General features: G+C 41.9%; 2 protein-coding genes and 1 long non-coding RNA gene across 3 annotated transcripts in view; 1 reads left to right on the forward strand and 2 right to left on the reverse strand.

Annotated features, from left to right (window-relative positions):
- Positions 1 to 11,198, reverse strand: part of LOC306982299 (matrix remodeling-associated protein 8-like) — a 31,243-nt gene extending 20,045 nt beyond the window's left edge. Inside the window, exons 1-6 of the mRNA XM_079582210.1 lie at positions 10,974 to 11,198; positions 8,673 to 8,699; positions 8,180 to 8,491; positions 5,449 to 5,550; positions 5,229 to 5,362; positions 3,394 to 3,573 (exon numbers count right to left, since the gene is read on the reverse strand). Coding sequence (XP_079438336.1) covers positions 3,394 to 3,573; positions 5,229 to 5,362; positions 5,449 to 5,550; positions 8,180 to 8,491; positions 8,673 to 8,699; positions 10,974 to 11,007 — 789 coding nt within the window. The 5' untranslated portion in view covers positions 11,008 to 11,198. The remainder of the gene's footprint in view (positions 1 to 3,393; positions 3,574 to 5,228; positions 5,363 to 5,448; positions 5,551 to 8,179; positions 8,492 to 8,672; positions 8,700 to 10,973) is intronic.
- The window catches only part of LOC306982336, a 284,342-nt gene that overhangs the window by 219,481 nt on the left and 48,908 nt on the right, over positions 1 to 15,953 (reverse strand). The window lies entirely within an intron of this gene.
- Positions 12,195 to 14,420, forward strand: psma5 (proteasome 20S subunit alpha 5). Its single transcript, XM_079582288.1, has 10 exons — positions 12,195 to 12,274; positions 12,563 to 12,612; positions 12,847 to 12,913; positions 13,010 to 13,136; positions 13,235 to 13,302; positions 13,382 to 13,489; positions 13,571 to 13,629; positions 13,705 to 13,807; positions 13,976 to 14,062; positions 14,141 to 14,420. Exons 2-10 carry the CDS (start codon positions 12,584 to 12,586, stop codon positions 14,216 to 14,218), a joined length of 726 nt encoding a protein of 241 aa, XP_079438414.1. The 5' UTR covers positions 12,195 to 12,274; positions 12,563 to 12,583; the 3' UTR covers positions 14,219 to 14,420.

Below are 15,953 nucleotides of genomic sequence, written 5' to 3' on the forward strand. Positions count from 1 at the left end.
TATGCATGAATTTGACTAAAATGATCTCACAGGAGGAACGTACATTTGAACATCTATGACCCCTTTTTTTTCTTGCTCATACTTTTGATACTGTTTGACAGCGGCGCCGTGTTCTCTCCGGGCAGTGTTTAACTCACAGTGGGACAAATGAAGCAGTTTGGAGTGAGTGTAGAAACGGTGCAAAGTTTGAACGACACTAGCTGACGTCGGCCTTCGCAGCAGAGCCAACTGGTTTAAAGGAATAGGCCAGCGTTTTTACATACTGAGATATGTTCTTACCTCAGCTTTGACGAGTTCTTTAGGACCTGTCTGATCTTCACCCGTGCCTTCAGTCACGTAAACACAGCGCAGACGGCGTTAGCATTTAGCCTCTCCCTCTCTCCTCTATAGCTCCAAAACTGGTCAAGATAGAAGCTACCAAGCTCTTCCACGTTTTCCCTATTTAAATATGGTTACGTGAAGAGTTCCACTACAAAGTATAATTACACAGAATTAAACTATGTGGATTTTCTAAGCGGATAAAAGGGGGAACTATATTGTAAGGCGTAATAATACCAGGAGTAGTTCGAAATCCACGCAGTAATCTTCACTTTACTGCCAAATTTACTGCCAAATTAGCTTCTATCTTGACCTGTTTTGGAGCTATAGAGGAGAGGGGGAGAGGCTAAATGCTAACGCCGTCTGCGCTGTGTTTACGTGACTGAAGGCACGGGTGAAAATCAGACAGGTCCTAAAGAACTCGTCAAAGCTAAGGTAAGAACATATCTCAGTATGTAAAAACGGTGGCCTGTTCCTTTAAAATTCAGACGCGGTTTATTCTTTAACAACAAGAGGGCGCCACGCGGACAGTTTTAGGCTCAAAATGAAGATTTAAACCAGGGGTAGGCAAGTTTGCTCGGTGGAGGGCCGATTTTCTTCATTGTAAAAAGACCGAGGGCCGAACCGGACCATTTCAGCCAAAGGGAAGGCTAACAAATGCCAGTGCAGTGCATAATATAGGACCTAATTTGGTGTTCTGTTTGTAAGTTAATTTATCAGTATTTCTCACATTTTTACAGTACTTACCCTTAAGCTAACACATTTTCTCCAGTTCGATTTTTCCAAATCTAAGCTTCTTGGGGAAAAAAAAGATAGACAAAAACACACAAAAAACGTGCAACAAAAAAGTGATGAAAAAGCAACAAAAAAGAACAACAAAAATGCAACAAATGTGCAGCAAAAAAAAGTAACAAAGGCAACAAAAAAGTGAAGTGGCAGCAACGTGAGGAAAAATCATAAATCAGTTTTGATGGTCTAAGATTTCAAATGAGGCGTTACTCCTATAGGCTGTAAGCTCCAGTCGAGAGGCTTTTTAGATTTAGGTAAAGCCAAACTGGAGAAAATGTACTTGGTTAAGGCTGGGGTTAAGAGGTTAAACTACCCCCGATTTGTGTAAAGTTATGATCATCTTGAGGGCCAAAGGTTCTACGCTGGAGGGCCGGATTTGGCCACCGGGCCTGACGTTGCCTACCCTTGATTTAAACCAACATGCACTTGAATGTCAAAACAATGAAAATAATGAAGCGTTTTTGGCAGTTTATGTTACTTTTTGTTACTTTTTCATTGCTTTTTTGTTGTGTTCCCGGCATGTTTTTTGTTCGCCACAGTTTTGTCACTTATTGGGTCTTTTTTGTTGCTTTTCTTGCATGTTTATTGTCGCTTTTTTGTCACTTTTTTCCTTTGTTTTTGTCACTTTTTTGTTGCGTTTTCACACTTGTTCTCGTCGCTATTTTGATGCTTTTTTTTAAGCTTTTAGATTTGGGTAAAGCCAAACTGGAGAAAATGTGCTGCGTACCGGTTGGAAGCCTCTAAGTCAGAACTTCTCTCACCTTTAATAAGTCGGGTTTATTGCTTCACCTGTTGATTTGGCAGAAGATGGCGCTGTTGTGCGGCCAGAAACAGACGAGGAAGTTCTTTGTCCATGTCTTTGCACCATTCAGATTCAGATTCAGATTCAGATTCAGATTCAGATTCAGATTCAGATTCAGATTCAGATTCAGATTCAGATTCAGATTCAGATTCAGATTCAGATTCAGATGGACAGGATACTTTGATCTGATAATGATGTCCGTAATCTATGTTAATGTATTAGTGCTGTGTTTAGCTGAACACACGTGAGCTCTGACCCACATATTAGAAAGTCATATCTGTGTAGTCTGTGTCTGAGCGGCTGGCGTTCCCATCAGAGCCACGTTAAACTGCCTCACATCTGGAAAAAGGAGGCTGGCAGCTGCAGACAGTTCAGTCAGAGCATTTTTCTGAAGAACCACCACACAAACCCTCCGGGGAGCTTACCAGGAAACATATCTGCGCTCTCGGGTAATGCCCATAAATCTGGACCGAACTCGGGGGAGGAGGAACCGTTAGAGATACGCTTCCTAATCCCTGGATCGAATGGCGCCCGGGGCTTTATGTTGAAGATGTTTCAACTTTTCGACAGGGAAGACACATGCATTTCGTTTTTTTCAGTGTGCTGTCTGTTATAACTAGTTATTCGAGCAGTTTGGGAGCTGTTGCTGGTAAGAATAGCCCCCAGTGAACATTCAAACAATAGGTCAAAAGCTCTAAAAAGTTGATTTTCCGCTATAACTCCACCTTTAAGGGGAGACACTACAGGCAAAGCTCAATTTTTTCAGTTTTCAGGTTTTGGGCCAAATTGGTCTCTGAACATACAAGCTTTCACCCGGAAACAGAAAATATCCCTAATCTTCACAATAACATGTTTAAATATTGCACGGATTCAATGTTCTCCCATAGACTTGTATGGGACAATGCAATTTCAAGGGCCTTTTTCTCAAAACACATTTTTCTGTCATTGTGGCGACACTATGTCCACGTCAGTCGGACCTAAAGACTTCAAATTTTCCAGCCTTGGACTGAACAATATTTGGAAGATTTTTTCAGAGGGATTTTCTATTATTTAATCACTAGCCCCATTTATTGAGTTTTGAATGTCAAAAAATAAGGCGAGAATTAAATTTTTACAAATATTTCAACTAAAAAACAGTTTATTTCAAAACTAAACAAGAAATCCAAAATCCCCTCTGAGAAAGTCTTGGAAACTCATTCATCAATAAAATGAAACCATAAATTTGAATGTAGCTCTATCTATTCAGATTTTGTCGCCGAAAAGATGGGAAATTTGGGGCATTTTTAGGCATAAAACACCTTGTTCTTATATGAAAAGATAAAATGACAGAAAACTTGCAATGTATTTTTTTCTCACATTCATGTCAGTGATCGACAGCAACAGCTTCAAATTGATATCTGTAAATATACATTTTTTCCCTATTCACCTGCAGTGTCTCGCCTTAAGCAATTGAAACCCGCAGTCGCAGTGGTCACAGCTCTCACCTGGAGGTCCGATATGGAGAGGGAGAAGTCCCCCTCTGAAAAGGCCTGGGTGCTGATGTTCATCTTCCTCCTGAGGAACAGAGGGCCGTAGCTGCGCTGCTCACCAGAGGCGTATAAATCCACCAGCCGGTCCGCCCTGTCGTGGTAAACTCCCGGAGACTGGCGGTCCCAGTGAACCACCTGACGACAACAGAGACCTGGGTTAGACCCGTGTTAGACCTGGTGTTTTAAGATCGGCACTTCACCCTTTTCTTTCCTTTTTTTTTTTACATTTTAAGTTAACATCTAGCTTTTGTTGTAGGTTGCATTTTTAGGCCATAAAATTGCTGTGAGATTTGATTTTTCAGTCTATCTTGGGCGAGGCGGGTTTTACATTTGCCAAAACAAGCACTTTTTATCAATAATAATAAACTACACGGCGTCAGGAGAACAACACAAACACAAATAGCATTTTTGAAATCCAAATATTCAATTGCTCTAGTGCTTTGTTGCAACTTTTGTATGCAAAAAAAAAAGAGTTGATATCACTGTGCATTTGTGTGGCTGTATGGGTGGTTAGCTTGGCACCTTTGTTTTCCATCCAAGTGGCCTCTATGCCGCTCCAGGTCCAGGGTTATTTAGGGTTTCTGGTAGGTTTTCAGGACGGAATGTAATATGGAGACATATCCATCAGGCAGTGAAAATCTACCGAAAACTCCATGTAAAGACATACATGGGGATAGAGTCTGGAATTGTGTGATTTGAATCTTGCTGACTCCGGCAAAACCAGGCAGAGCCAATCATAACACGGGAGGCGGGAGTTAATGGTGCGTCATCTTCCGCGCTAGGATTTCCCATCAAACACCTGTGCTCCTCTGGGCCATAACCAAAACAGTGAAGATGGCGGTCGCGACACAACAATCTTTTACCAGTGCCTTTTCTTCTGTTTTAAATGAGCTGGACTTGTCCGTAAGAAGCTTCTCTGAGGGTTTTCACAGGAACATTTACTTGATTACACATGTGGACGACAAACAATCATGAGGTAAACACAAAACACAGCTGCTGGGTCGCTGAAAGTTCAAATATGCGCTAATATATCACCATTTTTTGGCAAACAGAAGTTGCATAATGCACCTTTAAGTCAATCACAAAAAAACTTTAAAAATGTAATTAAACAGTTAAGCAAGATCAATTGAATATCTAGATTTCAAAAATGTTCATAAGTCCATCGCAGCAAAAGACGCCATGTTGTTTGTCATCTTTGATACAAAAGTTTGTTTTGGCAAATGTAAAACCCCGTCCAAGATGGATGAATTTTAGGATTGAAAATTCAGATCTCACAACAATCCAGCTCGCAGCACGAGGATGGTGGCACCCGCTCAAGCAGAGTTTGGACATTTCCAAGAAATCAGTTTATTTTTGGCCTAAAAGTGCTAATTACAACAAAAGTTGCATAATGTACCTTTAAACGAAGAGCGCTTGAAGAGCTTACTATCCCAGTAAAAGTCCATCCATAACCTGGAAGTTTTAAACAAGAGCCTTTCCAGATGGACACTATTGCACTGACGTTAATTCCCCAATGATGGAGGCCCTCTGCACTCTGCAGGGGACTCTCGGATTTATATCAGACTAAAGACTCAAGGTGAAACTGAATCGTATTTCAATATTATTTTCATAGGATGTTTTGTAGTAAATGGGTTAAACTTGAAAGGATGATTCGGAGTCTAAACTAATCTGATTGTGAATATCCAGAGGCTAAACCTGTTCCTCTCTGAACATTACACAACAGTGTGTCAGTGCTGAGCTGGTGTTTAGGAACCACTGGACATGACTCAGAAGCAAAAGCCCGTCCTGACCTGCTGGTCCTCCTCCTCGTTGCTCCAGTCGGTCCAAACGCTGCGGCGGTTTACGCAGGGCAGCACCACCGTACTCCCCAGCAGCACCACGAACACGGCCTTCTGCCCGTCCCAGTACTTCTGCTCCTTGCGCCCTGGGATCGCAACATGACACAACTGTTTTCAACGCACAATAAATTGAAATAACATGAACTACATTTGCACGGAGTGCCGGGCGTACGGGATTTGGTGATGTTGAGTTGGACCCTGACGGTCTCGTACAAGTGGCAGTACAGATGGTGCAGGTTGCAGGAGTACAGCCCTCGGTCGTTCATCGTCACGTCTGTTTACGAACAAAAACAAAACACAACAATTACCTACAGACGGCAGCGCGTCATACAAAGCATGTTTTGGGAATCACAATTTTTCACTATTTTAAGCCGTTTTCAGGTGGACTAGAAACATAATTATCCCACACCAGTAAAGTCAAGTCAAAATCTGGTTCTTATGAATGTTTTTCCACAGTCAATTGTCCAGAAGAAGCTAAAAGTAGCTAGCTTTAGTATGTTGCTAGAAGCTAGTGTTAGCTTCACGGTTATCATTGTCCTTTTTTAAAAGTATTTATGGGCTGTTGAACCACTTTGCTCCTCTCCGTGTCTCTGTATCTTTAATTGTAAATATAACATATTAAAAATTCAGCATTTGTTAAAGTAATTGTGGAGCAATGGGTGAAAGTTATTTCCCTTCTTTGTTTTGCCCCCGTTTTTGTTGCAAAGTGCTCAGTTCAGGTAGAGGTTACGAGATTAGATTCATAAATCAAAAATGCGCTAAAATTTAAAAGTATTGTTCCCATACCGGGAGTCGAACCCGGGCCGCCTGGGTGAAAACCAGGAATCCTAACCGCTAGACCATGTGGGACCTGAGTTAGATTTACATCACTTCAGTACTCAGTTGGCATACAAATAAAGACTGAGATTTCAAGAGTGGGGGTGGAGAATTTAAGAAAGAACAAGGATGAAACCAGGTAGAGATAGTTCATGACCTTTGCCATTTATCAAGTTTCATTTTAAAGGTGAAGTTAGCAGGATTCTCTCCGAGTGGTTTTAAACGACTGTAGAGCTGAAAGTCGCCCTAAGTTGCATTTGAGGACATAAGAACAAGTCCTCATTTGGAGCTAAGAACCTCCAGAGCTCACCACTATAAAGGTGCGTCATGCAACTTTATTATGTGGGGGAAAAAGTTGATACTTGTGTGTAGTTAACCTCTTAGTGACCCAGCACCATTACTTTTGATCACAGTGGTCTCTGCAATGCTTCAGGAACAATTATTTATTTTTATATTATATTATATTGGAGGTTTTCTGGTGAGAGGCTCCGTCAGCAGTGAAAACAATGAACAATGAATCCTTGATGGAAAGTAAAGTAAAAGTAAAGGCTGACACAAGGTCAAATATGCACAAATATCAAGGTTTTTTTTGCACATTTAAATGACTCAGTGGCTGAATGAGTGGTCAGCAGGGCGCCTTCACTTTTGCTCACGGTGGTCTCTGCAGCGCTTCAGGATACATTGTTTTGTAGGTTTTCTGTTGAAAGGCTCCCTCAGCAGTGAAAACCTTCCAAACAACTGATGAGCACCCGGAGACCCTACTGCTTTTAAGGCAGGCTCTGTTTTTTTTCTGCTGATGGAAGCATCTCCGTGGTTACATCTATCCATGGAGATGGTTCAGCAGAACCTGCCAGAAACCCTGAAAAACAATTGATATGAGAGCGACTCTGTGATACTAATGGTGCATTCATGTGGACTGGGGAGCTCGTTTTCCCGAGATGTGACATCATTGTCCCTAGTTAGTGTGTGTTCAAGTGTTTTTTATGTGGGAAAGTGGGGATTTTACTGTCGTCGAATAAAAACGGTCTTTTATCATTGATTAGTGCTTAGCTGAGCTCATCATTTAAATGTGTTAGTGTCTCAAAAGCTAAACGTTATTTGGCTAGTTTTAAAAAATATCACGTAAATTAACTTTTTCCTAGCATTGATGTCGCGTTTCATTTCATTCTCAATTTTGTTAGTGCGAGGATTTTTTTGCCCAGTTGAGCGAGCGTTCACGGGCTTTCACTAACTGGGGAAGTCGTTCACCCAAGTCCCCGAGGACCACATGACCACATCATAACCACCCACACAGCCGCTGGGTCACTAAAAGGTAGAAAATGTGCTTTTTAAGTTTTTCCACATAAACAGTGCTGCTATGCACTTTTAAGTAAAGGTTGCTATTTTCACTGTTAGCTGGTAGTTTCATACTGATATTTGAAAGTTAATTCCAACTTCATTAATTATCTCTTAAAGAGGGGGTATTATGCTTTTTTCAGCCACATAGCACCAGTCTATATCACACTACAATGACGACCAAACCTTCTGTTGGTCTGTAAATGCAGTAAATTAGAATAACTGCCTTGTATAAAATGTCTCTCTCAAAATGGCTGTAGTGAATGTCTTGAAATAGGCCTCTGTCTCTTTAAGAACCTCTGACCCTTTCCGACACGCCCCCTCCACACGCTGTCTGTGGCATCAGTGGGGAGGGGGTTCTGCTGAGGAGCAGTGGTTGGTTACTCGGCTGGTGACGAAAGCTCGGAGGCGTCTCCAGGAGGTGGGGGCGTTCCTAGGAGGACTCAGGCAAACCTATCCCTAAAATGGCCGCCATCAGAGTTTTTACAGATTACTCAAAAATACGTGAATGTGCCAAGGCAACACTTCAGGCATGTTTTTAATGAGGGAATGACATAGTAACATGATGTAAAGCTTGAAAAAGTCGATTTTGCATAATAACCCCCCTTTAAGATGTCCCATAAATTATGATCATTTGTAAAAGTGCACCGTGTGGTCAGAATGTTTAGGTTATTTTATGAATTGTTCTACACTTAGTTACTAAGTAAAACAGACGTTAAAATAACGTTGACTAAACACGTCATCTGCATTACCTCTGATGATAAGAGAGAAGTTCCCGTCTTTGAAAGCCTTCTTATTGAGGCCGACCCGCTTCAGGTTGTACGAGTTGTAGATGCGCTGGTCTCCTCCGCGCCCCGAGAACATGTCCACCACCCGCTCCATGGCGTAGTCTGGCCCGGCCCGGTACAGATCCCAGTGCAGGACCCGCTGCCTGTCCCGTACCCTGTCTCTGGTCCACACCATCCGGCCGCTCACGCACTGCAGTAGCACCTTGGAGCCGGCGGGGGCGCTCATGTTGTAGGTCGCCACTGACATACTGCTGCTGCTGTCGGACTGGGCAGAAACTGGGAAACAGAGCGCAGGGGAGATATAGATCTAGCTTTTGTCTTATTGTTTGTCTGTTTATTAGATCGGCAAGTTATCATAATCGCAATATTCATATCGCCAGGAGCCACGATATATCGCAAATTCACCGATGTCCAGCGGTGCTAAGCAAAAAAAGATGAAAGATGTAGTGAAACATACCTGTGGAGAAGAGGCAGGCCACAGGGACTGCAAGAGAGAGGAGGTAAACACAATGATGACGTCAACACATGCAGAACAGCAATAAACATTCACTTTTTTTTCTAGATGTGCAAAAATAGTATTTTGCCTTCAGTATGTTGTAAAAGCAGACATTTATACAGACGGCATCTCGTCATAGAAGGGGGCGTGGCTTCGCCGAGGGGGAAAATAGAATCTTTAGAGGAACACAATTTTTCACTCTTTGTAGCCATTTTCTGGTGGAATATGAACTTATTTATCACATAAATAAAGTCAAGTGTAAATCGGGCCCATATGGATATTTTCTCACAGCAAATTGTTCAGTCGAAGTGAAAAAAAGGCAGTTGTAGCTAGTGCTAGCTAACCGTTAGCATTAGCCCGATGCTAACATGTAGCATCAAGTTAGCATTCTCTGTTTTTTATGTATTTATGGGCTGTTGAACCACTTTGCTCCTCTCCATGTTGTTGTTTCTTTCTTTAGTAGAAAACTATATTTATAATTCAGCATTTGTTCGAAATCCGCGCAGTAATCTTCACTTTACTGTGCGGATGCCAAATTACTCCTGGTATTATTACGCCTTACAATATAGTTTCCCCTTTTTTTTCGCTTAGAAAAATCCACATTGTTTAATTTTGTGTAATTATACTTTGTAGTGGAACACTTCACGTAACCATATTTAAATAGGGAAAACGTGGAAGAGCTTGGTAGCTTCTATCTTGACCTGTTTTGGAGCTATAGAGGAGAGAGGGAGAGGCTAAATGCTAACGCCGTCTGCGCTGTGTTTACGTGACTGAAGGCACGGGGGAAGATCAGACAGGTCCTAAAGAACTCGTCAAAGCTAAGGTGAGAACATATCTCAGTACGTAAAAACGGTGGCCTACTCCTTTAAAAATTTATTTGTAAAAAAAAGCAAAAAAGTATTTGTTTTGCATTCATTGCTATTGTTGGGGTTATTGTATTGCTTTAATCTGCGAAGCCTCTTGAACCTCTTGAACTTTGCTCTGTGAAAGGCTCTAGTGGTTTTCAAGCGGCAGATCGGGACCCAAAAGTGGGTCGCGGAACCGATTTCAGTGGGTCACGAGCCTATCCCAGGCAACATTACTTTCAATATTTATACTGAAATAGTAACAAAACACTAGCAGAGTCTATTCATGACTCATTTGGGTTGTTTCTATGATTCCTTCAGCTTTCGTGTTTATATAAATAAATAAATAAATAAATAATAAATTGTTATTTGGGTCATGGTTTGTTATTGTTCGGTAATGGGTTCCAAGCAGTGCTTTGATCCCTCATTTGGGGGGAATCCAGGAACAAGGCCGTGGGAACCCAGGGTGCTGAGGGCGCTGCAGCCCCCCTGGTGGATAGTTTGTGAACTGCAGGCAATATTAACCCCTTAACTCCCACCTGAACCGAGCACATTTTCTCCAGCTTTACCCCCAGTCCAAAAGCTTCTGGAAAAAAGGTGTGGAAATAGCGACAAAACTGAGACGAAAACAAGGATGGAAATGTGAAAAAAGTGAGAAAACATTCATGAAAAAGTGGCAAAAATGTCACAAAAATGTCGCAAGAAATAGATGAAAAATTTACAGAAATTTGACAAAAAAATGACAAAAATGTGACAAAAAAAGACAAAAAAATGATAAAAACGAAAATAAGGATGAAAATGTGAAAAAATTGAGGAAAAAATGGACGAAAAAGTGATAAGAATTTGACATAAAAATGCGAATAATTTGACAAGAATGAGTCGACTGCCCAACAAAAAAAGTCATGAAAAAAAATCTGATGTGAGGAAAAAGATCAATTTAGTTTTGTAGGTCTTTCAAAGGAGGCGTTACACTGGCCTACAGGATTTGGGTAAAGCTGAACTGGAGAAAATGCTCTCGGTTCAGGCGGGAGTTAAGAGGTTAATAAATAGGATTTATGTACAGAAAAAGTATTTTGGGGGTACATTTCAGCACCCCCTAACTAAAATATCTTCCCACCGCTCTGTCCAGGAACTACTTTTGAGGATCAGGCAAAGATTTGAGATGATATTATGGTGTTTTCTACAACAACACTCTTCCCATGGCCAGTCAGAGTGCTAAATGCCATGTTGATGGATGTACAGGCCATGACAGAACCGATACAATTTGGATTTATGACTTTCTTTAAGGTATCAAGGGCATGCAAGCAAGTTCTTTGAAGTTACATCCAACTTGAACTTAGCTCGAAAAAAAACAAAAGGCATGTGACCTACTTTTTGACCATTATGTTCTCAATATTTTTGCAAAGCTCCAACTCACTGTGGATAAAAAGCAGGTTTTGCAGGATCATCATCTCCTCTTCTGTCTTGATGAAAACGTCAAGCCAAAATCACAACTTCACGACTTCACACCTGCGTAAACAACCCGGGAAACAACAATAAAAGATGCAAGCAGTCTGTTCACCCATTCGTGTTTAGTCTCAGAGGGTTTTGTTGATTCAGAGAAAGCGAAGAAACGGGGAGCGTCAGACAGTGGAGTCAGAACCAAAACACAGCCCAGACCGGAGCGCCTTCCACCCGGGTCCGACTGCAACCCGACACCGCAGCAGGAGAACCACGAACCTCCTCCTCATCTGCAGGCGAGAGGGGCGGAATTATTACAGGGGATTATGCATGTCATCAAGTTTAAAGCTGAAAAAGTGGTTGACTTTAGTTTGGATTAGTTTTAAGTTTATGTTTTAAGATTTTTTGTCATAAACTTCAGCCTTGAGTGGTTGTTTTTTTCCATCCATACTCACACAATGCTTACTTTAACAGACTTCAGCCACTGTCTATGCCGAATTATGGGAAAATGGTCATCTTTTATTTGCTCATTAGCGCCCCTCAGTGGTTGCTATGAGTAACACTTTTTGCTACAACGTATATTTCCATTGGCTAATTTTATACCGCCCATTCTTCCGTAATTATTCCTGTTATTATCATTACTACTACGCGTATTATTAGGAATTTATCATCATGGTCTCAAGCAATGGCATTGTGTTAGAGAAAACGTTAGTTCCCATACCGGGAGTCGAACCCGGGCCGCCTGGGTGAAAACCAGGAATCCTAACCGCTAGACCATATGGGACATACTTGAACGTCACGTGACTCAGTTTGCGTGTTCGCAGCTCATCGAAAAACATTGAAACTAGCTTTAGCTTTAGCATATTTCATTTTTAAAAAAAAAATCCGAACAGTGGAACATAGTGAGATCTTTACACTGTACCTTTTTTGTTTGTATTTGAATAATGAAAAAAAATAATAATATAAAAAAAAAAAAATTCCGAACAGTTGTCCCACCACAAAATAGCGCACATTTCATATTTTTGTCATCGTGCAAGCAATTTTTCAACGGTTTAAATCTAACTGAATCACTAATTATTATTTACCATGAAGAATCTTACCTCTATTCTTTCGAAATGGTAAAAAAAAATAACTTCGAAAACTTACAAGTGGCGCGGTAGATGCGGAACCACGTAGCGGAACTTTTCTTTCCCCTGTGTTGTTTCCTACCGGAACCTGTCGGTGTTGCACCATAGACATTTCCTCCCGAAACAAGCGAACTCATTCAAGGGGTTGGAGGTAATTTTATGGAATTATTTTACTCCTTTGTGAAAAGAAATCGAACTTCATATTCAGAGTGAGCTGACATTATCCACCCGCCCTGAAAACCCCGTGTTTGGCGTTGCGATGTGCGGTTTTGTTGATTTCTGGAAAAGCTGTGTCAGTGTGCTAACGTGCTACCGCTGCTAAGGCTAACCGAGCTGCCGGGTGAAACGGCAAAGTTTGGAACAGGACTCTTCTATCCTCCTTTGTTTACGTTGTGCGTCGCTCCAGTGTTCCTTGTGTCATGTAATCTTTATGTTTCAGGTTTTGGATCAAACGTAAAGGATGTTTCTGACCAGATCGGAGTATGACAGGTGAGTGCCGCTACGAGCCGCAATTTGCTATGTCATTTAAGAAACATTGTCACACTTCAACTTAACATGAGCATTATGACAATTGCACTTTTTTACTTTTCTACTAAAGCATTTAAATATTGATTTGGCAATTTGATAACATCGCATAAGTTATTTCTTCGTCTTATTTTGCTTTCACTTTCAGTTTTGTTTTCCACAAGAAAACCACATAACGCACGGATTTATCTTTTTCAGAGGTGTGAACACGTTTTCTCCAGAGGGAAGATTGTTCCAGGTCGAATATGCTATCGAAGCAATCAAGGTAAGTAGCTGCAGCAGTAGCTACAACACAGAAACAAATCCTTTCACGAAGTCACAGTTCCTCCTTAACTAATTCTCTCCGGATGGATCTTTGCAGCTGGGCTCCACGGCCATCGGAATCCAGACGTCAGAGGGCGTGTGTTTGGCCGTTGAGAAGAGAATAACCTCCCCTCTCATGGAGCCAAACAGCATCGAGAAAATCGTGGAGATAGACAGTCACATCGGTGGGTCAAGCATATCAAAGTCAAGCATATCACCGCTTTTAACACTTAAAATCATTTGTAAACACGCTCTTGATCTTTCCTCATTTCTGATTGTGCAGGTTGTGCGATGAGTGGATTAATAGCCGATGCCAAGACGTTGATCGACAAAGCAAGAGTCGAAACACAGGTAGGAAATCGGTCACGAAGAATAAATCTGAGACTGGCGTAGAGTTGTTTTAATCATTTTTCGTCTTGTGTTTCTGTAGAATCACTGGTTCACGTACAATGAGACGATGACGGTGGAGAGTGTGACTCAGGCCGTGTCCAACCTGGCCCTGCAGTTTGGAGAGGAAGACGCAGACCCTGGCGCCATGGTCCAGCTAACAGCTCTTCATGCTTTGTTTCCTCTCACGTGACCGTTTGCTATAATATGTTTTCATTTGCTTTGTCTTCAGAGTCGACCTTTCGGCGTTGCGCTTCTTTTTGGTGGTCTTGATGAGAAGGGACCCCAGCTGTGAGTACAGACCGTCTTTATTTAATCGTCTGAAAAATACATATGGATTGTTACATATATGTCCTGTTTCTGCAGGTACCACATGGACCCTTCAGGGACGTTCGTTCGGTGCGACGCTCGAGCGATCGGTTCAGCGTCTGAAGGAGCTCAGAGCTCACTACAGGAAGTCTACCACAAGGTGCAAACAAACAGAATACACAGGTTCAAGATGTAATGTGGTGGTAGTTATAGAGAAGTTTTATTGTTTTGTAATAGTTTGATTTAATCGTCCTTCCACCATCATATAGTTGACTATTGTTGTATTGCGTGTTATTTATATTAACAAAATGTTCATCTTGTTTTCCAGTCCATGACATTAAAAGACGCCATTAAGTCGTCCCTCACCATCCTTAAGCAGGTGATGGAGGAGAAACTCAACGCGACAAATATCGAGGTATGATTGAAATTGGCCAGTTTCAATGTTGTGAAGTTTAGTTCTAAAATATATGTTAATCTTGTCATTTTTCTGCAGCTGGCGACAGTGGAGCCCGGGAAGACCTTTCACATGTTCTCCAAAGAGGAGCTGGAAGACGTCATCAAAGACATCTAAACCAACGTGAGGCACTAAGTTTTTGTACGACGTGTGGAGTCCAGGCCTGAAAATCCAAACAGAACGACCACTTTTCCACCAAACTCTGTGCATTTTTATGGCAGCAGCATCAACAGTTTGTCCTGGTTTGTTTCTCTACAGCTCTATAGTCTCAGGTCTTGGTTTTGGGAGGACAAAGGAGAGGGGAGGGAGGGTATTTTTTGTTATGAATACAAAGTACAACAAAGTACAAATAGTAAAACTGTTTACTAAAAGATGTCGGTGTCTTGTTTTTTATTCTTTTTGCTGATAGACTCATTGTTGTCTTACACATGCACATTCTTACAAAGGGAAGGCTAACCGCTATGTATAGACAGGTTGACATACATTTTTGCAACACCACAACAAAGAAGGCAGGACACATTTTCTGCTTATGGAGTAAGTAAAATAATTATAATAAAGCTTAAGCTTTATAGAACAAGGTCACAAAAAGTGAGAATTGGACCATGAATGTACACCTTTGAAATATATACAGTGGGGGAAAAAAAATATTTGGTCAGTTTCACAAAGACATTCTATTGGATTTTGGCCAAATACTTTTTTTCGCCACTGTAGAGATATATATATATATACATACATATACATACCGTATGACACAAAAATGTACTTGCCAACAATCCTTCAGTAATACCGTACTCTGTCTCAGATGTCACATCAACAGGAATAAGGCCTTTCATCTGTCTTTTCTGCATTAAATGTCTAATAAGACATATTACGAAGTGAAAAGATTTTACAATTTCAAGTGTAAATCTATTCAACCATTTTCTTCGGCTTTATCCGGGGCCGGGTCGCGGGGGCAGCAGTCTCAGCAGAGATGCCCAGACTTCCCGGTCCACGCACACCTCCTCCAGCTGGTCTGGGGGGACCCCGAGGCGACACCAGGCCAGAGACATAGTCCACCCAGTGTGTCCTGGGCCTTCCACAAGGCCTTGTCCTAATAGAACATGCCTAGAACACCTATCGAGGGAGGCGACAAGGAGGCATCCGAAACAGATGCCCGAGCCACCTCAGCTGCTCCTTTCGATGTGAAGGAGCAGCGACTCTACTCCGAGCTCCTCTCGGGTAACTAAGCTCCTCACCCGATCTCGAAGGGTGCGCCCTGCCACCCTGCGAAGGAAACTTATTTCGGCCGCTTGTATCTGCGATCTTGTCCTTTCGGTCATGACCCAAATCCCATGACCAGAGGTGAGAACCTTGCCCCGCGACTCAGCTCCCTCTTCACCACGACAGTCCGATTCAGCGACCGCATCACTGCTGACGCTGCACCGATCCGTCTGTCAATCTCACGCTCCATCCGTCACTCACTCACTCGATGAACAAGGCCCCGAGAGATGCCACCTTTTTTCGGAGGAGAACCATGGCCTCGGATTTGGAGGCGCTGAGCCGCATCCCAGCGGCTTCACACTCGGCTGCAAACCGCCCTGGAGGACTCTGAAGGTCCTGATTCGAAAAGCCAACAGAATTTTAAGTGTAAATTACAACTTGAAACCAGATTAATTTAACTTTTTCCGAGACCTAGAAATGCAAACAACTGGAAAACATGTAAATGGTTTGATTGTATCGATGTTATAATGTTTTAAAACAATGACCACCAATGGAAAAAAGTGTCTCACTTTACACCGCTCTCCCCTACCCATAAAGGGCAAGTAAAGATTGCATTGTTCGTCAGTATAGTTGTAAAACACAGACATTTGTG

The sequence above is a fragment of the Gobius niger genome (assembly GCF_951799975.1).
Source record: "Gobius niger genome assembly, chromosome: 24".
Taxonomy (NCBI): domain Eukaryota; kingdom Metazoa; phylum Chordata; class Actinopteri; order Gobiiformes; family Gobiidae; genus Gobius; species Gobius niger.